General features: G+C 64.2%; 1 protein-coding gene across 1 annotated transcript; it reads right to left on the bottom strand.

The window, feature by feature from the left end:
* Positions 1-1,230: 1,230 nt before the first annotated feature.
* On the bottom strand, positions 1,231-13,599 carry CD244 (CD244 molecule). The gene is made up of 10 exons (XM_064175906.1): positions 13,567-13,599; positions 6,971-7,247; positions 3,460-3,783; positions 3,099-3,380; positions 2,632-2,757; positions 2,238-2,302; positions 1,994-2,056; positions 1,780-1,848; positions 1,601-1,660; positions 1,231-1,501 (listed from the first exon to the last, which is right to left on the bottom strand). The coding sequence occupies exons 1-10, from the start codon at positions 13,597-13,599 to the stop codon at positions 1,424-1,426; spliced, it is 1,377 nt and encodes a 458-aa protein (XP_064031976.1). The 3' UTR covers positions 1,231-1,423.
* Between the last annotated feature and the right edge of the window lie 8,691 nt (positions 13,600-22,290).

Below are 22,290 nucleotides of genomic sequence, written 5' to 3'. Positions count from 1 at the left end.
GGAGGGCACAGCTGGCACCCTGGAGTCAGGGTTGGGTTCCTCACTGCCAGAAGGACGTGGAGGGGCTGGAGGGGGGACAGAGAAGAGCAACGAAGCTGGGGAAGAAGAGAAGGGCCTGAGGGGCTGGGGGTGTCCAGGCTGGAGAAAAGAAGGCTGAGGGGAGACCTCCTGAGGCTCTACAGCTGCCTGAGAGGAGGCTGCAGCCAGGTGGGGGTTGGGCTCTGCTGCCAAGGCAGAGAGAAGAGGAAATGGCCTCAAGTTGCCCCAGGGGAGGTTTGGGCTGGACGTGAGGAGCAATTTCTGTCCCTTGAGGCTTGCCCAGGTCTGGCCCAGGCTTGCCCAGGGGCAGAGGTGGAGTCCCCAGCCCCGGAGGGGTCTGCAAGCCCTGGAGCTGTGGTGCTCAGGGCCGTGGGTTGGCAGTGCCCCTGGCAGTGCCCCTGGCAGTGCTGGGTCAAGGTTGGACTCCAGGGTCGGTGCTGCTGTCGCTGCGGCGCAGGTCGCTGATCCTGAGGCTGTCGTTGGGCAGCAGCTGCAGGCGGCCCCGGTAGGGGCTGTTGGGGTACTGCACCCTGCGGCTGCTGTCCCTGCTGGCCACCTTCAGCGAGTGGTTTCGCCTCCAGTGCACTTGGTGCACCGAGAGGGCGTTCTGCAGGCTGGAGCTGAGCAAAGCCTCTCCGTGCACTGCCCCAACCACCTCTGCCTGGCGCTGCTCTGCCCAGGCTGGCAGGCAAAGAGGAGAGGGCAGCTGCATGGGCAAGCCGGGCACAGCCCTGCCCTTCCCCGCAGCTCAGCCCAGCTCAGCTGCTGCCTGGGAGGTGCAAACTCCCAGCTCCTGTCCCAGCTCCTGTCCTAGCTCCTTTCCCAGCTCCCCTCCCAGCTCCTGTCCCAGCTTCTCTCCCAGTTCCTCTCCCAGCTCCCACCCCACTTTCTGTCCCAGTTCCCATCCCAGCTCCCGCTCCAGCTCCTGTCCCAGCTCCCCTCCCAGCTCCTGTCCCAGCTCCCCTCCCAGCTCCCCTCCCAGCTCCTGTCCCAGTTCCTCTCCCAGCTCCCATCCCACTTTCTGTCCCAGTTCCCATCCCAGCTCCCGTCCCAGCCCATCCGCAGGCTGCAGGAGCATCTCATTAGCACAGATCACAGCAGCCGAACCGGGGGGGGGCTGGCGCTGCTGGATGCAGCAGAACACCCCCAGCCCCCCCCAGCGGCCCCCCAGGGCTCTCTGCCTGGCCGAGCTGTGGCTCCTGCTTTAATCCTGCAGCGGCAGCCGCAGCCCGAGCCAGGGCTTGGGGCTCAGCCTGGCCGCAGCTCCTCCCTGCCTTGGATCATCTCCATCCTGAGCCAGGTCCCAGGGCTGCCCGCTGGGGGCTCGGTGGTCCCTGGGGGCTCCAGGAGAGGTGCCTCGGGCAGGGGAAGTCTCGGTGAGGCGCTAGGAGAGGCAGTGGCCAGCAGAGGCTGGAGGTGAGGGCTGCAGAGGGCTGAGTGGGCATCTAAAGCTTCCTGTGCCCTGCACGGAGATGGCAGAGGCTCAGGACCGCCCCAAGGAGCTGCTGAAGCAGCTTTGGGGGGCCCCACAGAGGCCCCCACCAGACCCCAGCCCATTTACCTCTGTGTAGGCAGTGGAGGTCAAAGCTGGGTCCAGCCTCTTCCTCCTGAGAGATGAAGGCTGCAGGGGACAGAAGTTGCTGTTGGGCAGCCCAGGGGTGGGGTGAGCAGCCCAGCCCCGAGGGCCCAGCCCCTGGTGCCCACCCTGAAGGGTTTAGGGTCCCACCAGGCCAACCTCACCTTCCTGCTGGCCTGAACCGTGGCGTAGATGGTGGAGGTTTGGGGGTCCTGAGGTCGGGTGGGCTCCTGCTGGGGGGGGGGCAAGGCTTAAGGTGAGGAAAGAAAGCCCAAGTGTGGGAGGGGGAAGGGTTGGGCTTGGCAGCTGCCACGGAGCCCCCCGGGCTGAGGCTGCCCTGTGGGCAGCTGCGGCGCTGGTGGGGGAGCAGAGCCCTACCCGAGCCCTGCAGACGACAGAGTAGATGCTGCTCCCTGGCTCCGCCGCCTCGCTGGTCCCGTTCTGGCGGGGGACAAAGCAAGCCCGGGCTGGTTAAAGGGCACAGCTGGGGGGGGCACAATGCCGGGGGGGGCACAATGCCGGGGGGGGGCACAATGCCAGGGGGGGCAAAATGCCAGGGGGGGCCCCATCCGCTCGGGGGAAGCACGGAGAGGGGGCAGCCGGGGGCGTCCCCAGCACTCACCAGGGCTTGGCTGGGGCGGGCTCTGCCCACCTCCTCGTACACAGTCAGCGTCTGCTCGTCGTGCCCTGGGGGTGGAGGGGTGGGTGTGGGACAAGGGACACGCCTGAGCCCCTGCGCTGAAGGGAGGTTCAGCCTTCAAGCAAGGGGAGGAGGAGGAGAGAGAAGGAGGAGGAGGAGGACGACGACGACCCCTGGCAACTGGGATGACCTTCATCGTCGGCACCTGTCAGGGGCTAGGGAGGGATGCTCCAAGCTGAGGCTAAAGAGAGCATCCAAACCCGAACAGATCCCATGGGATAAGGCCAGGAGGAGGGAGAAGCCCAGGGGCAGTGTTGGGGAGGTAAGGAGCAGGACAGCAGAGCCAAACCCCCCACAGCTGATCCCAGGGACAGACCTTCTGGGAGGTCCTTCTGTGGTTTCCTCCTCCTCCTCCACCAGCAGAGGACACCAAGGGCTATGGAGGTGCTCAGCACCAGGGCCAGGCACACAGCCACTGCCCACGGGTTGAGGCTGAAGCGCCCTGGGAAGGGAGGAAAGAAGAGCTCTGATGGCTCAGGCAGCCCAGGGCAGGGAGGAGAAGAGATTTTGGTGGCCCAGGTAGCCCAGGGCAGTGATGGACTCCCCAGTCTTGGAGGGCATCCAAAGCCATGGAGCTGTGGTGCTGAGGGCTGTGGCTTGGGGGTGCCCTGGCAGGGCTGGGTGAAGGTTTGGGCTCCATGGTCTCAACCCAAGCCATGATCCCCTCCATCCTCCAGCCCTCTCCCACTCCAGAGCAAAGTCTCCACCCAGGAGGAGGGGTTTGTGATCAGCACAGCCCTCAGCTGCTGCCCTTGCCCCTCCTGAGCTCATGGAGCAGCTCACCTTGGGCTGCAGCCTGGCAGGTGGCTGTGGCATCAGTGCTGCCCACGGCCCAGCTCACAGGGTTGCTGGCATTGCAGTGGCACACTGTGCCCTCAGCCTCTCCGGGCACCTCCAAGTGCAGCCGGAGGTGGGGCCCCCCCGAACCTGCTGTGGGCCCCCCAGCGCAGGACCAGCTGTAGGAGACGTTGCTGGCCCCAGGCAGGCTGCAGAGCAGGGAGAGGTTGCACCAGCCCTGCCCCCACTGCAGGATGTGGCTCCTCAGCAGCGGCTCCTGGACAGGCTCTGCGGGGACACAGCTGCTGAGAGGGGGCGGTGGGGGCGGGGGGCTGGTGGGGGGGACGCTGGGGACCTGCTCACTCACCCCACACCGAGACCTGGAAGCAGAGGGTAGAGACAGCACCTGAGGGGTCCTCAGCCTCCAGCAGGTAGAGCCCTGAGTCTGCGGCGCTGGTGGGGCTGACCCGCAGGGAGAGGTTCTCCTGCTGCAGAGAGACCCTCCCGGAGAAGGCACTGCCGGAGAGCTGCAGAGTTCCGTCCTGGGCCACCGTCAGGATCCGCTGCCAGCGTCCTGCCTCCGGCCTCACTCTCCACTCCATCCTCACCCAGCCCGCAGGGGGCTCCTCCGGCAGCAGCAGCTGCAGCGCTCCGCGGACTGGCACAGCTCGCTCCTGGCACCGCTGCTGCCCTGCAGGCAGAGAGGGGGCAGTGAGGGCCGGGCCAGATGCTCCGGGTGGGCACCACCACGGCAAGGTCCCACAGCCCCAGCCCGTGGCTTGCCCTGCCCGAGGGGGTCCCTCCCTGCCAGCCTCGGAGAAGAGAGAGCAGGAGAAAAGCAGCCCTGGGGCAGAGTTGGGATCCTGCTCCTCGGCAGCCCCAGGGAAGCGAAGCTGGAGGAGCTCAGAGGAGGAGGATCTGCAGTTGGCTCCCCACAGTGTGCCCGGGGCTGGCTGGGAGATGTCCAAGGCTGGGGAGGGGGCATGGAGAGTGAAGCTCCCACCCAGACCCACAGCCCCTCCTTGCTCCCCGGGACAAGCTCAGCCTGGGTCTCCATCACCAGCCCCCTGGAATTGGTCGTCCAGGGAAGTTGGGGATGCCTCAAGGCCAGGCTGGATGAGGTCTTGAGCAGCCTGGGCCAGTGAAAGGTGCCCACGGGCATGGCAGGGGCTTGGAACAGGATGAGCTTTGAGATCCCTTCCAAACCAACTCTTCTCATCCCATGGCTCTGCCACAGCATCTGGCAGCTCAGCCATGCCCCAGCCCAGCCATGCCCCAGCCCAGCCTTGCCCCAGCCCAGCCTTGCCCCAGTTCAGCCTTGCCCCAGTTCAGCCTTGCCCCAGCCCAGCCATGCCCCAGTTCAGCCTTGCCCCAGTTCAGCCTTGCCCCAGTTCAGCCTTGCCCCAGCCCAGCCATGCCCCAGCCCAGCCTTGCCCCAGTTCAGCCATGCCCCAGCCCAGCCTTGCCCCAGCTCAGCCTTGCCCCAGTTCAGCCTTGCCCCAGCCCAGCCATGCCCCAGCCCAGCCATGTCCCAGTTCAGCCTTGCCCCAGCCCAGCCATGTCCCAGTTCAGCCTTGCCCCAGTTCAGCCTTGCCCCAGTCCAGCCTTGCCCCAGTTCAGCCTTGCCCCAGCCCAGCCATGTCCCAGTTCAGCCTTGCCCCAGTTCAGCCTTGCCCCAGCCCAGCCTTGCCCCAGCCCAGCCATGTCCCAGTTCAGCCTTGCCCCAGCCCAGCCTTGCCCCAGCCCAGCTTTGCCCCAGCCCAGCCTTGCCCCAGATCAGCCTTGCCCCAGCTCAGCCTTGCCCCAGTTCAGCCTTGCCCCAGCCCAGCCTTGCCCCAGCCCAGCCATGTCCCAGTTCAGCCTTGCCCCAGCCCAGCCTTGCCCCAGCCCAGCTTTGCCCCAGCCCAGCCATGTCCCAGTTCAGCCTTGCCCCAGTTCAGCCTTGCCCCAGCCCAGCCATGTCCCAGATCAGCCTTGCCCCAGTTCAGCCTTGCCCCAGCCCAGCCTTGCCCCAGCCCAGCCATGTCCCAGTTCAGCCTTGCCCCAGCCCAGCCTTGCCCCAGCCCAGCCTTGCCCCAGCCCAGCCTTGCCCCAGCCCAGCTTTGCCCCAGCCCAGCCATGTCCCAGTTCAGCCTTGCCCCAGTTCAGCCTTGCCCCAGCCCAGCCATGTCCCAGTTCAGCCTTGCCCCAGTTCAGCCTTGCCCCAGCCCAGCCTTGCCCCAGCCCAGCCATGTCCCAGTTCAGCCTTGCCCCAGCCCAGCCTTGCCCCAGCCCAGCTTTGCCCCAGCCCAGCCTTGCCCCAGATCAGCCTTGCCCCAGCTCAGCCTTGCCCCAGCCCAGCCATGTCCCAGTTCAGCCTTGCCCCAGTTCAGCCTTGCCCCAGCCCAGCCTTGCCCCAGCCCAGCCATGTCCCAGTTCAGCCTTGCCCCAGCCCAGCCTTGCCCCAGCCCAGCCTTGCCCCAGCCCAGCCTTGCCCCAGCCCAGCCATGTCCCAGTTCAGCCTTGCCCCAGATCAGCCTTGCCCCAGCTCAGCCTTGCCCCAGTTCAGCCTTGCCCCAGCCCAGCCTTGCCCCAGCCCAGCCTTGCCCCAGTTCAGCCTTGCCCCAGCTCAGCCTTGCCCCAGTTCAGCCTTGCCCCAGCCCAGCCTTGCCCCAGTCCAGCCTTGCCCCAGCCCAGCCTTGCCCCAGCCCAGCCTTGCCCCAGCTCCTTCCTTGCCCTCCCAGCCTGAGCACCTTTTGCCCCCTGCACTTTCTGCCTGCAGGCTCCGCGCTGCCTCCAGCCCTCTCCAGCTCCGCCCGGATGTGGAGGGCTCTGCTGGAGGCGAGATAAAAGCCGAAGCCCCTGAGCCACCCCCAGCCCCGGGGGCCCGCGGGGGCCCCACCGCATCCTCTGGGCTGCCTGCGGGGGGGACTTTGCACAGCCTCGGTCCTGCAGCTGCTCAGCAGCACCAGAGGGGCAGGGAGGATTGGCTTAGCCCCCCCAGCCCTCAGCCCCCCCCGGCAGGGCTTTGCCTCCTTCCAACCTGCCCAGACACCAACCCACGCTCGGGGGACACCTCCAGAGCCCCCAGCTCCTGGAAGACCCCAAACAGCTCCAGCTTAAACCTTGCCCCTGCCATGCCACAGCCCCCAGCAGGGCTTTGCCTCCTCCCAGCCTGCCCAGGCACCAACCCACACTTACAGGGCACCTCTGAGCCCCAGCAGCATTGGCACCTCCTGGCACACCCAGGAGACCCCAAAGAGCTGCAGCATGAATTTGTCACTGCCAAGCCACAGCCCCCACAGCCCCCAGCAGGGCTTTGCCCAGACACCAACCCACACTTGCAGGGCACCTCCAGACCCCAGCAGCTCCTGGCACACCCAGGAGACCCCCAGGCAGCTCCAGCAGGGGCAGGAGAGGGCAGGGCAGGCTGTGGGTGCTGCTCTGCCAGGGAAGTGCCTCCTCCTGGTCTGACCTTGCACGCTGCAGGCTGCCCACAAAGGGGAACTGGCACCGACTGGGACCCTCTGCCCAGCTCTGCCAGCTCCACCTTCCCTGGGCAGGGCCAGAGGCACACAGCTGAATCCCCCCACCCCTGCCCCCAAAATACCCCCCCCCAAAGCCCAGCCCTGCTGCATCTCCCCAGGCACCCTGCAGCCCTCCCGTGGCCTTCCCTGGCACCCAGCTCCTGGCAGCTCCTGGCCCTGTGTCCCTCCTGCCCAGTGCAGCCAGAAGGACTCACCCACTGGCACCACCACTGGCACCACCACCCTCCCCTCTGTGCCATGAGGCCAAGCAAGCCCAGTGCCCACCCAGTCCTCCCAGTGCCCACCCAGTCCTCCCAGCACCCCCCTCCCCCCTGTCTCCCCAGCGACCCCAGCCCCATGCCCCCACCTCACCTTGGCTAGCAGCAGACAGCAACCCCAGCAGCAGCAGCCAAGCCGGTGGGCACTGGGAGCCTCCACACCAGGGCATCTCCAGATGCCACCCAAAGGAGCCTCCTGTGCCCAGCAAAGTGCCAAAGCCCCTGGGGACAGCCAGGTCCAGCAGCAACTTCCTCTCCACCCACGGTTCTTGTTCCTCCTCCTCCTCCTCCTCCTCCTCCTCCTCCTCCTCCTCCTCCTCCTCCTCCTCCTCCTCCTCCTCCTCCTCCTCCTCCTCCTCCTCCTCCTCCTCCTCCTCGGGATCCTCTCACGCTGCCACTCTCACCTCTGCTGTGCCCCCCCCAGCCCAGACCTCCACCGGGTGGGCAGTGGGGTGGGCACAGGGGTGCCCCAGGTGCCCGTGGGGCAGAGTGTGGTGGGGCTGGAGCTGCTGCTGGCCCTGGCAGGGAGCTGGGTGGCTGCAAACCACAGAGGAAGCTGATCTTAATTACCCGGGGGGGGGGGGAAGCTTTTCTGGGGGGGGGTCAGGAGGGGAAGCTGCACCCAGGCACTGCACAGCCCTGGGTGGTGACGTGCCCAGACCCACAGCCACGGAGCAGGGAAGGCTCCAGGCAGCAGCATTTGGCCCACTGGGGAGTGGTGCCCACCTCGGGGACCCTCTCCCCTCCACCTGGGGGGGTCTGGGTGAGGGAACTGGGGGGGGGTGAATGAAGCACAACCCAGGCAAGAGGCTCTCAGTTGATTTGGGGGGGGGCAGCTGGGGCTGATCCTTCACCCTGTGCTTGTCCAAGTCTCTCACTTCAATTCACCCCCACCAGTTCCCTTTGGGACAGCCATGGAGCTCCTCATCCTCATCCTCATCCTCATCATCTTCTCCTCCTTCTTCCACATCCAAGGTAAGGACAGGGTGGAGGGGGTGGAGCAGGCAGCTCCTGCCAGGAGCTGTGCTCAGCTTCTGCTCCAGGAACCCAGCTTGGGGTTGGGGTTTCCTTGGGAAGCTGCTCCTCAGAGCAGGGCTGGGTCTGGTCTGATCTCAAAGCAGAGCTGGGTCTGGTCTGACCTCAGAGCAGAGCTGGGTCTGGTCTCTCCTCAAAGCAGAGCTGGGTCTGGTCTGACCTCAGAGCAGAGCTGGGTCTGGTCTGACCTCAGAGCAGAGCTGGGTCTGGTCTCTCCTCAAAGCAGAGCTGGGTCTGGTCTGACCTCAGAGCAGAGCTGGGTCTGGTCTGACCTCAAAGCAGAGCTGGGTCTGGTCTCTCCTCCAAGCAGAGCTGGGTCTGGTCTCATCTCAAAGCAGAGCTGGGTCTGGTCTGACCTCCAGGCAGAGCTGGGTCTGGTCTCTCCTCCAGGCAGAGCTGGGTCTGGTCTCATCTCAAAGCAGAGCTGGGTCTGGTCTCTCCTCCAGGCAGAGCTGGGTCTGGTCTCTCCTCCAGGCAGAGCTGGGTCTGGTCTCATCTCAAAGCAGAGCTGGGTCTGGTCTCTCCTCCAGGCAGAGCTGGGTCTGGTCTCATCTCAGAGCAGAGCTGGGTCTGGTCTCTCCTCCAGGCAGGGCTGGGTCTGGTCTCTCCTCAGAGCAGAGCTGGGTCTGGTCTCTCCTCCAGGCAGGGCTGGGTCTGGTCTCTCCTCCAGGCAGGGCTGGGTCTGGTCTCTCCTCCAGGCAGGGCTGGGTCTGGTCTCTCCTCCAGGCAGAGCTGGGTCTGGTCTCTCCTCAGAGCAGAGCTGGGTCTGGTCTCTCCTCAGAGCAGAGCTGGGTCTGGTCTGATCTCAAAGCAGAGCTGGGTCTGGTCTGATCTCAAAGCAGAGCTGGGTCTGGTCTGATCTCAAAGCAGAGCTGGGTCTGGTCGCATCTCAAAGCAGAGCTGGGTCTGGTCTGACCTCAGAGCAGAGCTGGGTCTGGTCTCATCTCAGAGCAGAGCTGGGTCTGGTCTCATCTCAGAGCAGAGCTGGGTCTGGTCTGACCTCAGAGCAGAGCTGGGTCTGGTCTGATCTCAAAGCAGAGCTGGGTCTGGTCTGACCTCAGAGCAGAGCTGGGTCTGGTCTCATCTCAGAGCAGAGCTGGGTCTGGTCTCATCTCAGAGCAGAGCTGGGTCTGGTCGCATCTCAGAGCAGAGCTGGGTCTGGTCTCATCTCAAAGCAGAGCTGGGTCTGGTCTCATCTCAGAGCAGAGCTGGGTCTGGTCTCATCTCAGAGCAGAGCTGGGTCTGGTCGCATCTCAGAGCAGAGCTGGGTCTGGTCTCATCTCAAAGCAGAGCTGGGTCTGGTCTGACCTCAGAGCAGAGCTGGGTCTGGTCTCATCTCAGAGCAGAGCTGGGTCTGGTCTGATCTCAAAGCAGAGCTGGGTCTGGTCGCATCTCAAAGCAGAGCTGGGTCTGGTCTCATCTCAGAGCAGAGCTGGGTCTGGTCTCTCCTCCAGGCAGAGCTGGGTCTGGTCTCTCCTCCAGGCAGGGCTGGGTCTGGTCTCATTTTCCCTCCCCCAGGGAGCAAGCCCAGGCCCTGTGCTGGGAGCAGAGCAGTCCTTGGGGGTTTGGCTTTTTGCCTCCCCCCACAGCAAAACTGAAAGCAAAAGGCTCCTGCCGAGGCTGTGCTCCGAGGGGCACTTCCCCTGGGCCACCCAGCAGGGGCTGCTGGCAGGAAGGGCTCAGCTTCATGGGGCTGTGGAGTGGTTTGGCTTGGAAAAGCCTTTCTGGGATCATCCAGGCCAAGCAGCAACCCAACCCAACCCCAACCACGGCCACCAAACCCTGGCCCCAAGTGCCATGGCCACAGGGCTCTGGGACACCTCCCTGGGCAGCCTGGGCCAGGCTTGGAGAACCCTCCCAGGAGAGAAGTTTCTCCTCATCTCCAGCCCAAACCTGCCCTGAGACAACTTGAGGCCATTTCCTCTTCTCTTGGCAGCAGAGCCCAACCCCCACCCGGCTCCAGCCTCCTCCCAGGCAGTTGGAGAGACTCCCAAGGGTCTCCCCTCAGCTTCCTCCTCTCCAGGCTGAACCCCTCCAGCACCCTCAGCCCCTTCTCTTGTTCTCCAGACCCCTGCCCAGCTCCAATGCCCTCCTCTGACCCTGCTCCAGCCCCTCAAGAGACGTCTAGGAGTGAGGAGCCCAAACCTGACCCCAGGATTCCAGCTGTGGCCTCCCCCAGTGCCCACCCCGGGGGCACCATCACTGCCCTGCTCCTTCGGGTGTCTCCCAGCCAGCCCCGGGCACACTGTGGGGAGCCAACTGCAGCTCCTCCTCCTCTGAGCTCCTCCAGCTTCGCTTCCCTGGGGCTGCCGAGGAGCAGGAACCCAACTCTGCCCCAGGGCTGCTTTCCTCCTGCTCTCTCTTCTCCGAGGCTGGCAGGGAGGGACCCCCTCGGGCAGGGCAAGCCGCGGGCTGGGGCTGCGGGACCTTGCCGTGGTGGTGCCCACCCGGAGCATCTGGCCCGGCCCTCACTGCCCCCTCTCTGCCTGCAGGGCAGCAGCGGTGCCAGGAGCGAGCTGTGCCAGTCCGCGGAGCGCTGCAGCTGCTGCTGCCAGAGGAACCCCCTGCGGGCTGGGTGAGGAGAGTGAGGTGGAGGCAGGAGGCTGGCAGCGGATCCTGACGGTGGCCCAGGATGGAACTCTGCAGCTCCCTGGGAATGCTGGGGAGGATCATCCATGGGGATGCTGGAAGGAGCATCCTTGGGGCTGGTGGGATTTGGGTATCCATGGGGATGCTGGAAAGAGCATCCTTGGGGCTGGTGGGATTTGGGTATCCATGGGGATGAAGAATCCTTGGGGCTGGTTGGATTTGGGCATCCATAGGGATGCTGGAGGCAGCATCCTTGGAGTGGTTGGATTTGGGTATCCATGGGGATGCTGGAAGGAGCATCCTTGGGACTGGTTGGATTTGGGTATCCATGGGGATGCTGGAAAGAGCATCCTTGGGGCTGGTGGGATTTGGGTATCCATGGGGATGCTGGAAGGAGCATCCTTGGGGCTGGTGGGATTTGGGTATCCATGGGGATGAAGAATCCTTGGGGCTGGTTGGATTTGGGCATCCATAAGGATGCTGGAGGCAGCATCCTTGGAGTGGTTGGATTTGGGTATCCATGGGGATGCTGGAAGGAGCATCCTTGGGACTGGTTGGATTTGGGTATCCATGGGGATGCTGGAAAGAGCATCCTTGGGGCTGGTGGGATTTGGGTATCCATGGGGATGCTGGAAGGAGCATCCTTGGGGCTGGTGGGATTTGGGTATCCATGGGGATGAAGAATCCTTGGGGCTGGTTGGATTTGGGCATCCATAAGGATGCTGGAGGCAGCATCTTTGGAGTGGTTGGATTTGGGTATCCATGAGGATGCTGAAAGGAGCATCCTTGGAGCTGGTGGGATTTGGGTATCCATGGGGATGCTGGAAAGAGCATCCTTGGGGCTGGTGGGATTTGGGTGTCCATGGGGATGCTGGAAGGAGCATCCTTGGAGCTGGTGGGATTTGGGTATCCATGGGGATGCTGGAAGAGAGCAAGAGGCACCAGGGCCAGCAGCCCTAATCCGATCTCCTGCCGTCTGCTTCTGGCTTCTGATCCCTGCTGCTAATCCCCTTAACGCTAAGCTCATTGCCTCCATGGTGGCCCCAGGCCATTCCACAGCTCCCAGCTGGATCCACTGGGAAAAGCCTGGCTGGGAGCTGGGGGGGAGGATGCACAGACTGAGAGAGAGCAGGGAAAGAGCCACCCTGGTGAGGAGGGAACCTGCTTGGGACAGGCTGCTGGGTAAGGGGGTGGGAATGGGAGCAGTTCCCATTGGGAGACCCTTTTGGGGCTGGGGGGGGGGGGGGACAATTCCCATTGGGAGACCTTCCTTGGACTGGGAGGGGAACAGCTCCTATTGGAAGACCCTTTTTGGGCTGGGGGGGGGGGAACAATTCCCATTGAGAGGGGAACAATTCCTACTGGGAGACCCTTTTTGGGCTGGGGGGGGAACAGTTCCTATTGGGAGACCCTTTTGGAGCTGGGAGGTGAAGAATTCTCCTGAAGGGAAGAACCTTCCCTGGACTGGGAAAGCTTTTCCCGGGGAGAGGGAAGGAGTGGGAGGAAGAGGAGGGAGGGGGAAGGAAGAAGAAGAAAGGGAAGGGATGAAAGGGAGCAGGCTGAGGAGGCAGGGGAGCGGCAGCGGCTCCTTGAGGCGCCGCATTGCGGAGGCTGCTCCCATGCAGCGCTGCCGCCGCTGCCTCCTTGCCCCTGCCCGGCCCGGGAGGTGCCAGGCGAGGGCGGCGGCGGCCGAGGGCTGGGGACGGAGGTGGGGAGGGGAGGGGAGGAATGGGGAGGGGAGGAGAGGGGAGGGTCTGTGCGGAGTGGGGGCATCGCGGCTGAGGGGGTCGCAGCTCGGGGATCAAAGCTCAGCGGTCACAGCTCCTCAGGGATCACCACTCAGGGATCACAGCTCAGGAATCACAGCACAGGGATCACAGCACAGGGATCACCTCAGCTCAGGGGTCATAGCCCAGGGATCATAGCTTTAGGGTCACTTTAGCTCAGGGATCAAAGTTCAAGGATCACAGCTCAGGGATCACGGCTCAGGGATCACAGCTCAGGGATCACAGCTCAGGGATCACAGCTCAGGGATCACAGCTCAGGGATCACGGCTCAGGAATCACAGCTCAAGGATCACAGCCCAGGGATCACTGTCCAGGGACCACATCTCCTCAGAGATCACCACTCAGGGATCACCTCCTCTCAGGGATCACAGCTCAGGGATCACAGCTCAGGGATCACATCTCAAGGATCACATCTGCTGGGTCCCACCACACCTCGGGGGCATCGCACGGCCCCCAGGAGCCGCTGGCGGCAGCCGAAGCCTCCCTCTCTGCCCCCCTGCCCCCGCAGCCCTGCCCTGCAGCCTCCCAGCCCGCGCAGGGCAGCCGAAGCCGCAGCGATGGGAACCAACCTCCCGTGCCAGGCTCTCGGCTCTGCCCAAGAGGTGGCAGCAGGCGACCGCGGCTGGTGGCAGCAGGCAGGGGCTTGGCCCTGGGGGGGCTTAGACCTGGCCCTGCCTGGGGTCTCATCCACATCCCCCTCGCAGCAGCTCAGCCCTGACTGCCTGCGCTGATCCCAAACCCCCCAGGGTGGAGCCTTTGGGCTGGAGTGGGAGAGGGACGGAGGATGGGGGTGGGGGGGATCATGGCTTGGGTCGGGAGAGACCTTGGGGAGCCCAAACCTTCACCCAGCCCTGCCAGGGCACTGCCAAGCCATGGCACTCAGCACCACAGCTCCAGGGCTTCGGATGCCCTCCAGGGCTGCATCTCTGCCCCTGGGCAGCCTTGGCCAGGCCTGGACAAGCCTCAAGGGGGCAGAAATTGTTCCTCATGGCCAACTTGGTGCTGTGCCCTCCTGTGCTGTGCCCTCCTGTGCTGTGCCCTGCTCCTTGGCAGCAGAGCCCAAGGCCCAGCCTGGCTCCAGCCTCCTCTCAGGGGGACCCAAAAGGTCTCCTCTCAGCCTCCTCCTCTCCAGGCTGGAGCTGGATGATCTGGAAGGTCCCTTCCAACCCAGCCCACTCCAGGATCCTCTGATCCACACAAGGCTGCTGAGGGGGGAGCTGCCCTTTGTCCTCCTGCCCATCCCAGGGCAGAGTCAGCCCCTGGCATGTCCTGGGCACACCGCAGCTGCCATCACTTCCTCCACGAAGCCCATCCCACCCACCCACCACTTCCCTCACCCCACTCAGCCTGGAGCAAGCCCCCAGCACTGCCTCCAGCCCTGGGGCTGCTTTCCTAACCCGGTGAGGCTCAGCCCCACACCAGGAGGTGGCCATGGCCAGGACTACTCTGCTCTGCTGCCTGCTGCTGCTGGCACCTGGGGGTAAGGATGCTGCTGGGGCTGGGGTGGGCAGTTTGCCACCAGAGGTGCCAGGAAACAGGAGGTTAACTACCTCAAGCAGTGGCACAGGCTGGGCACAGAGTGGCTGAGAGCAGGCAGGCAGAGAGGGCCCTGGGGGTGCTGGGTGGCAGCTGCAGAGGAGGCAGCAGTGTGCCCAGGTGGGCAGCAGAGCCAGGGGCAGCCTGGGCTGGCTGAGGAGCAGTGTGGGCAGCAGGAGCAGGGAGGTTCTTGTGCCCCTGTGCTGGCACTGCTCAGGCCAGCCCTGGAGTGCTGTGCCCAGCTCTGGGCTCCTGCATTGCAGAGAGCTGCTGAGGGGCTGGCAGGTGCCCAGAGCAGGGCAGCAAGGCTGGGGAGGGGGCACAGCCCTGTGAGGAGAGGCTGAGGGAGCTGGGGGGGTGCAGCCTGGCCCAGAGCAGGCTGAGGGCAGAGCTGATTGCTGCCTGCAGCTGCCTGCAGGGAGGTTGTGCCCAGCTGGGGTTAGGCTCTGCTGCCAGGCTGCCAGGGCCAGAAGCAGGGCACAGAGGCTGAAGCTGTGCCAGGGCAGGCTGAGGCTGGGTGTGAGGAGGAAGCTGTTGGCAGAGAGAGTGATTGGCACTGGTATGAGCTGCCCAGGGAGGTGGTGCAGTGCCCATGGCTGGGGGTGCTGAAGAGGAGGCTGCAGGGGGCACCTGGTGCCAGGGCTGAGCTCACTGGGGGCAGGTGGCAGATTGGACTCGATGCCCTCTGAGCTCTCTGCCAACCTGGTTCACTCTGTGAGAAGTGGGCAGGGGCATCCTGGCTGAGCCAGAATCCACCCCTAGGGCATGGCAGATGATGGAAGAGCCCTCAGGGTCCTTCTGGGGGAGGGGGCAGGAGGCCTGGGGAGAGATGGAGACCACCCTGAGACCACTGCTGCTGCTGAGGCTGCTGCCACCTTCGCAGCTCTGCAGCCCTGCTGGGACATGCAGCTGCTGGAGGGGCTGGAGGGGCAATCCGTGGCCTTCCCACCCCCCCCCGGGCACAAGCCCGTGGACATCTCCAGGGTGATCTGGAGCACGCAGGGCACCCACCTGGCCGAGGCCAAGCCCAGGGAGAAGGAGTTCAGCGTCGCCTTCCTGCCCAGCTTCCAGCAGAGGCTGCTCCTGCACCGCTCCAACCTCTCCCTGGAGATCAGAGCCCTGCAGCTGCGGGACCGAGGCTGCTACCAGCTGGCAGTGGACACCTTCTCAGCCCCCACCCGCCCGGAGACCTTCTCCTACTTCTTGGAAGTCCACGGTGAGTGCCAGGGGGGAAGGAGGAGGCTTGAGGGGGACCAAGATGGGGTTTGGGGGGGAGGAGGCTTGAGGGTGACCAAGCTTGGGTTGGGAGGGAGGAGGTTTGAGGGGGACCAAGCTTGGGTTGGGGGGGAGGAGGCTTGAGGGGGACCAAGCTTGGGTTGGGGGGGAGGAGGTTTGAGGGGGACCAAGCTTGGAGTTGGGGGGGAGGAGGTTTGAGGGGGACCAAGCTTGGGTTGGGGGGGAGGAGGTTTGAGAGGGACCAAGCTTGGAGTTGGGGGGGAGGAGGTTTGAGGGGGACCAAGCTTGGAGTTGGGGGGGAGGAGGTTTGAGGGGGACCAAGCTTGGAGTTGGGGGGGAGGAGGTTTGAGGGGGACCAAGCTTGGAGTTGGTCCAACCTTGGCCGTGTGCCCACAGGGCTTGGGCTGCCACTGTGAGAGCTTCTCAAGCCCCCCATGCCCACCCACCCCATGGCAGCTCCACCCTGGGCATGAGGAGGAACAGCGATGAGCATGTGGTGGGTGGAGGAATTCCTCTTCCTCTTTCAGTGTCTGCTCAACCACTGCACCCACTGACCCCAACCCCCGCTGGCACCCTCCTGGCACCCAGCCCTGCTGGCACCCAGACTCCCAAGAGTCCTGCACCCACTGACCCCAGCCCTGCTGGCACCCAGACTTCCAAGGGTACTGCACCCACTGACCCCAACCCCCCCTGGCACCCTCCTGGCACCCAGCCCTGCTGGCAGCCAGACCCCCTCAAGGTGGCATCTGTCCCCAGAGCAGCCACTGCTCCCCCTGGCTCACGCCGTGCCCTGTGCCCACAGGTAGCTCACCCAGGACAACAGCTGGCACCGGCGGCACAGGAGGACACAGCAGGAGCACTGTGGGACCTCAGGGGGTGCCCAAGCCCCACGGCAGCGACCCCTCAGGGCAGCCCCCAGGGGAGTGTGGGCTGCAGGATCACTACTGCAGGGTGAAAGGCTACCTGGTGGGCACCGTCCTTGGGCTCATGGTGCTGCTGGTGGCCACCACCCACCTCCTGAGCAGGGCTGAGGCCACCACCAGGGGCACCACCGGGGCACGGGGGGAGGTCTGAGTGGGGCTGAGGAGGGCAAGGTTGGAGCCCAGCAGCGTCCTTGCTCCTCAGGGATCCTCCCCACGGCAGTGACCAGCCCAGATTGGGGCTCCTCTGCCTCAGGCTGCCCAGGCAGGCAGTGCCACCACTGCTCCCCTGGCACCGACGAGCCCAACCCTGCCCCCAGGCTTCCAGCTGTGCCCTCCTCAGTGCCCAGCCCAGGGGGAACAATCTCTGCCCCTGCTCCTGCTGCCCACACTAGGGCTGATCCAAACCAGGCTGCTGGTGCCCTCCTTGGCCACCTGGGCACCTCCTGGCTCATCTCCAGCTCCTGGCACCAGCCCCTCCAGGTCCTCCTTGGGCACCTCCTGGCTCATCTCCAGCTCCTGGCACCAGCCCCTCCAGGTCCTCCTTGGGCACCTCCTGGCTCATCTCCAGCTCCTGGCACCAACCTCTCCCAGGTCCTTTCCCACTGCCCCCAGCCTGGAGCCTCCATGGGGGGGGGGGGGGGGGGGGGGGGGGGTGTCACAGGATGTTGGGGGTTGGAAGTGATCATCGAGTCCAACCCCTGAGGTTGTTGTGACCCAAGGGCAGGACCCGACCCTTGGCCTGGTTGCCCTCTGCCCATGCCCTCCCCCACGGCCCCAGCCTGGGCAGCTCCTCCTGCAGAGCCTCCAGCAGCTCAACACCCAACTCGGTGCCGTCTACAAAGGACTTCCAGCCCTTAAGGAACCCTCTCCAGGAGGCTTCCCTTGCTGGCATCCCCCCACTTCCACCTCCCCAGCCCTGCAGCTGGCACCAGGAGACAGCTCAGGACCTCCCTCAGCCTCCTGCAGTTTATCAGCAGTGAATTATTTACTGCTGACCCCGGGCAGGAGCCTCCAGACATCAATTATTGAGCGGCAGATCCTGTCGGGAAGGTCTCATGAATAAGTGAGCTGCTGCTGCCTCCTGCCTGCTTCCCGGGAACGGCTCCTGGACCATCCCTGCTAAACGACCTCCTGGGGAAAGGCCTCGGGCAGCTGGCCCCAGCCTGAGCGCAGGGCAAGTGAGGACAGCAGCCAGGAGAGCCCTGCCGGGAGAACCAGAGGGATGCACCTGGCCCACCCCTGCTGATTCCATCCCCTGCTGATTCCATTCCTGGTGACTCCATCCCCTGCTGGTTCCAGCCATGATGATTCCAGCCCTTGTTATTCCACCCCCTGCTGATTCCAGCCCTGGTTATTCCATCCCCTACTGGTCTCATCCATGATGATTCCAGCCCTTGTTATTCCATCCATTGTTATTCCATCCATGGTGACTCCATCCATGCCTATTCCAACCCTGGTGATTCCATTCTCCTGGTTATTCTACTCCTGGTTAGTCCATCCATGGTTATTCCATCCCTGGTGATTCCAAACCTGGTGATTCCATCCATGGTTATACCATCCAAGGTGATTCCATCCCTTGTTATTCCACCCCTGGTGGTTCCATCCATGGTGATTCCAACCCCTGGTGATTCCATCCAAGGTGATTCCATCCAAGGTGATTCCATCCCTTGTTATTCCATCCATGGTGACTTCATCCATGCTTATTCCACTCCTGGTGATTCCATCTGTGGTGATTCCACCCCCTGGTGGTTCCAACCCTGGTGATTGATTCCATCCCTGGTGATTCCAGATGGAAGTGGAGATGTGGACAAGGCTTGATGATGAGGATGCAGATGGCAACGTGAATGAGGCTGGTGACAGGAATGGAATGGGGATGGAGATAAGGATAGGGAGGGGGATGATAGAGATGGATTGGGATGGGGATGAAGGTGAGGATGGGATGGGGACAAGGCTGGAGATGGGATGAAGATGGGGATGGGGATGATGGAGATGGATTGGGATGGGGCAAAGGTAAGGATGGGGATGGGATGGAGATGGGGATGATGGAGATGGAATGGGATGGGGATGAAGGTGAGGGTGAGAATAGGATGGGGACAAGGTTGGTGATGGGATGGAGATGGGGATGATGGAGATGGAATGAGATGGGGATGAAGGCAAGACTAGGAAAGGGATGGGGGCAAGAAAGGGGATGGGATGGATCTGGGGGTGAGGATGGAGATGGGATGGGGATGAAGGCAAGACTAGGAAAGGGATGGGGGCAAGAAAGGGGATGAGATGGATCTGGGGGTGAGGATGGAGATGGGATGAGGATGGATACAAGGACAGAGACAGGGCTGGGGGTGAGCATGGAGATAGGGCTGGAAACAGAGCCCAGGGAGATCCTCCCCCCCCCTCCTCAGCTCCAAACCCGACTCAGCTTCTCTGCCTGATCCCGGCGGAATCTCTTCTGCTCCCATCCCCCACCCCGTAGTGTTTGCTTGAATAATTGAGAGCGAGCTGGGGGGAGGGGAGAGAGAAGGGGAAGGGAGGGGGGGAGGACAGGCAGGGACGAGGCGGGGGACACCCAGACAATTACTGCTCGAGCGGGGCCAGGCTGCTAACGAGAGCAGGATCCGAGCCCTGCCGACAGATGTCTGCTTCGTTAGCACCTCTGGCCCGCGGCCCCGGCGGGCAGGCAAACAGCTCCGGCGGACGAAGCCTCCTTAGGAGGAGTCAACACACGCCAGAAATTAGCAGGGGAGGGCTTGGGGAAGGCAGAGAGAGGAGGTGGAGGAGGAGGTGGAAGGGTTGGAAACGAATTATGGTGTGGTGGAACCTCCAGCGCTGGCTGCTGGAGCCGCCGCCGGCCGCCTGCCTGCTGCCGGTGGAAGGAGCTCAGCTGCGGGGCTGAGATGCTGGAGGTGATGGTCTGGGCAAATCCCCGACCAGACGGCACCTGGCGGAGCCCAAAGCCCTGCGGGCAGAGCCCGGGGAGGGGGAGAGGGAGGAGAAGGGGTAGGGCTTGGCCCCTTCTTGCTCCGTGACATCCTGCCGGGATGCGCTCCTGAGCCAGGGACCAGAGGTGATGCTGCCTGGGCAGGAGGTTGGAGTCGGTGGCCTCTGGAGGTCCCTTCCGACCGCGAAAGCTCTGAGACTCTCTGGCCCTGGGGCTCTCTGACCATGAGGCTCTGTGGCTCTGAGGCTCTGTGGCTCTGTGGCTCTGAGGCTCTCTGGCCCTGGGGCTCTCTGACCACGAGGCTCTGTGGCTCTGAGGCTCTGTGGCTCTGAGGTTCTGAGGCTCTGAGGCTCTGTGGCTCTGTGGCTCTGAGGCTCTGTGGATCTGTGGCTCTGTGGCTCTGTGGCTCTGTGGCTCTGAGGCTCTGTGGCTCTGTGGCTCTGAGGCTCTGAGGCTCTGAGGCTCTGTGGCTCTGAGGCTCTGTGGCTCTGTGGCTCTGAGGCTCTGAGGCTCTGAGGCTCTGTGGCTCTGAGGCTCTGTGGTTCTGTGGCTCTGTGGCTCTGTGGCTCTGAGGCTCTGTGGCTCTGTGGCTCTGAGGCTCTGAGGCTCTGAGGCTCTGTGGTTCTGTGGCTCTGAGGCTCTGTGGCTCTGTGGCTCTGTGGCTCTGAGGCTCTGTGGCTCTGAGGCTCTGTGGCTCTGTGGCTCTGAGGCTCTGAGGCTCTGAGGCTCTGTGGTTCTGAGGCTCTGTGGCTCTGAGGCTCTGTGGTTCTGAGGCTCTGTGGTTCTGAGGCTCTGAGGCTCTGAGGCTCTGAGGCTCTGTGGCTCTGAGGCTCTGAGGCTCTGAGGCTCTGTGGCTCTGAGGCTCTGTGGCTCTGAGGCTCTGTGGTTCTGAGGCTCTGTGGTTCTGAGGCTCTGAGGCTCTGAGGCTCTGTGGCTCTGTGACTCTGTGGCTCTGAGGCTCTGTGGCTCTGAGGCTCTGTGGCTCTGAGGCTCTGTGGCTCTGTGGCTCTGTGGTTCTGAGGCTCTGTGGCTCTGAGGCTCTGAGGCTCTGAGGCTCTGAGGCTCTGTGGCTCTGTGGATCTGTGGTTCTGAGGCTCTGTGGCTCTGAGGCTCTGAGGCTCTGTGGCTCTGAGGTTCTGTGGCTCTGTGGCTCTGAGGTTCTGAGGCTCTGTGGCTCTGTGGCTCTGTGGCTCTGTGGCTCTGTGGCTCTGTGGCTCTGAGGCTCTGAGGCTCTGAGGCTCTTGGGCTGGGTGATCTTGGCCTGGGTGGTCTTGGAGGTCTTTTCCAACCCAAACTGTTCCATGGTTCCATGGAATTTGCTCTTCTTGAGTGGTGCCAGCAGTGGGCACAGCAGGAGTGGGAGCTGGGGAAACTGAGGCACTGGGCAGCAGAGTCTGACCTGCAGCACCCTGGAGGAGCTCTTCGTGGGGGAAAGCAAAGGTGGAGATGGTGGAGCTGGAGCTGGGGCTTGGACTCTTCTCACCTCCCTCAGCTGACAGGACAAGAGGGAATGGCCTGAAGTTGCCCCAGGAGAGGTCCAGCTTGGCCACGAGGAGCAATTCCTGCCCTGCAAGAGTGGTCAGAGCCTGGCACAGGCTGCCCAGGGGGGTGGTGGAGTGCCCACCCTGGAGGTGTTCCAGAACCCTGTGGCCATGGCAGCTGGGGCCAGGCTTTGGTGCCCAGGGAGGTGCTGAAGCTGCTGCTGGGGCCTGGGTGGTCTCAAGAAGGCTTTGTCCAACCCAAACCTTTCCATGCCTCCAAGAGACCCCAGCTGGGGGGGCAAGGAGCAGCCAGGGGAGGGTGGGCAGCAGGGCATGGGCACAGGATTAGTGCTGGCAGCTCAGGCTGGAGCCTCAGAGCCAGCTGGGACTTGGGTGGGGAGGGGGAGAGAAGCTGAGAGGATTTTTCCCCCTGCCCCAGGATTAGTGCAAGGCACTGCCAGGGGGTGGCACAGGGTGAGGGGTTTGGGGTGCTGGGCAGGGGCTGCTGCTGGGCAAGGGAAGGGTTAAACTGGGCCACAGGCTGCTGCCCACTGCAGCCTGGCTCTGGTGGGGGGGGTGGAGGTGGTGATGGAAGCCACCAGGTCACAGCAGCTCCCCGAGGGGGGGGAACTCTCCAGTGGGTCCCATCTGCTTGGTGTCCCTTCAGCAACTGCCTCTGCCAGGACCAGCTGTGAGCTGGCACCCAGCGCCCTCCTTGGCACCCAGCGCCCTCCTTGGCACCCAGCGCCCTCCTTGGCACCACCGAGAAGCCAACCTCGAGGCTTAGGGAAGCCAAACCCAGCCTGGGCCCCCCGGGGGGGCTGCTCCCAGGGGCTGAGTCCCCGACCTGGAACTGTCTCAGCCTGGATCTACCTCTGGGCAAGGTCAAGGAAGTGAAGGGGAAAGAGCAGCAGATCCCTTCCAGCCCACCCCATGCTCCTGTGACCCCCCCCCCGACCCACTCTATGCTCCTGTGACCCCCCCCCAACCCACTCCATGCTCCTGTGTCCCCCTCCCCAACCCACTCCACGCTCCTGTGACCCCCCCAACCCACTCCATGCTCCTGTGACCCCCTCCCCAACCCACTCCATGCTCCTGTGACCCCCCTCCCCAACCCACTCCATGCTCCTGTGACCCCCCCCCCCCAACCCACTCCACGCTCCTGTGACCCCTCCCCAACCCATCCCACGCTCCTGGGACCCCCTCCCCAACCCACTCCATGCTCCTGTGACCCCCTCCCCAACCCACTCCACGCTCCTGTGACCCCTCCCCAACCCATCCCACGCTCCTGGGACCCCCTCAGTGCCCATGGAGGGGGAACTGAGCTGCGATGGTCTCGAAGGTCCCTCCCAGCCCGTTCCACGCTCCCGTGCCCCCCTGCCCCCTCTCCGAGCCCCTGCCCCCGACCCGCCTGCAGCCCGGGGGGGGGTTAATGAGCATCTCCCTCGTTAGGGATTCCGCTCGGGCGCATTCCCGGCTAATGAGTGGATGCCTCGGGATGGCTCCTGGAAGCTGCTGGCAGCCCTCGGGAGCCGCCGGAGCGTCCCCGGGACGGGGCTCGGCGCTGGCACAGATGAACCTTCACGGCCCGCGGAGCACCGCGGGGGCTGCTGCCGCTGCTGCCCAGGCTGGGGGCGGGCAGCAGGCAGGAAAGGGCTGGATGGTGCCAGCTTGGTGCTGGAAGGGTGCTGGGGAACTGCCCCCCCCCCTCCCCCGGCCCCTGCCTCCGTGGTTCAGCTTTGCAAACCCCCCCCCCAAAACCACCACCCCGCTGGGCACTGCTGGAGCAGTGAGGGGGGGGTGTGGAGGGCACCACTGAGCAGATGCCAGCCCCAGCCCCTTGCCCCCCACCCTTTAGCACCGCCCAGATGCCCTCTGGGGCTGCTCTCCTG

Source organism: Pogoniulus pusillus, chromosome 43 (genome assembly GCF_015220805.1).
Source record: "Pogoniulus pusillus isolate bPogPus1 chromosome 43, bPogPus1.pri, whole genome shotgun sequence".
NCBI lineage: Eukaryota > Metazoa > Chordata > Aves > Piciformes > Lybiidae > Pogoniulus > Pogoniulus pusillus.
This window is presented reverse-complemented; position numbering and strand designations above follow the sequence as displayed.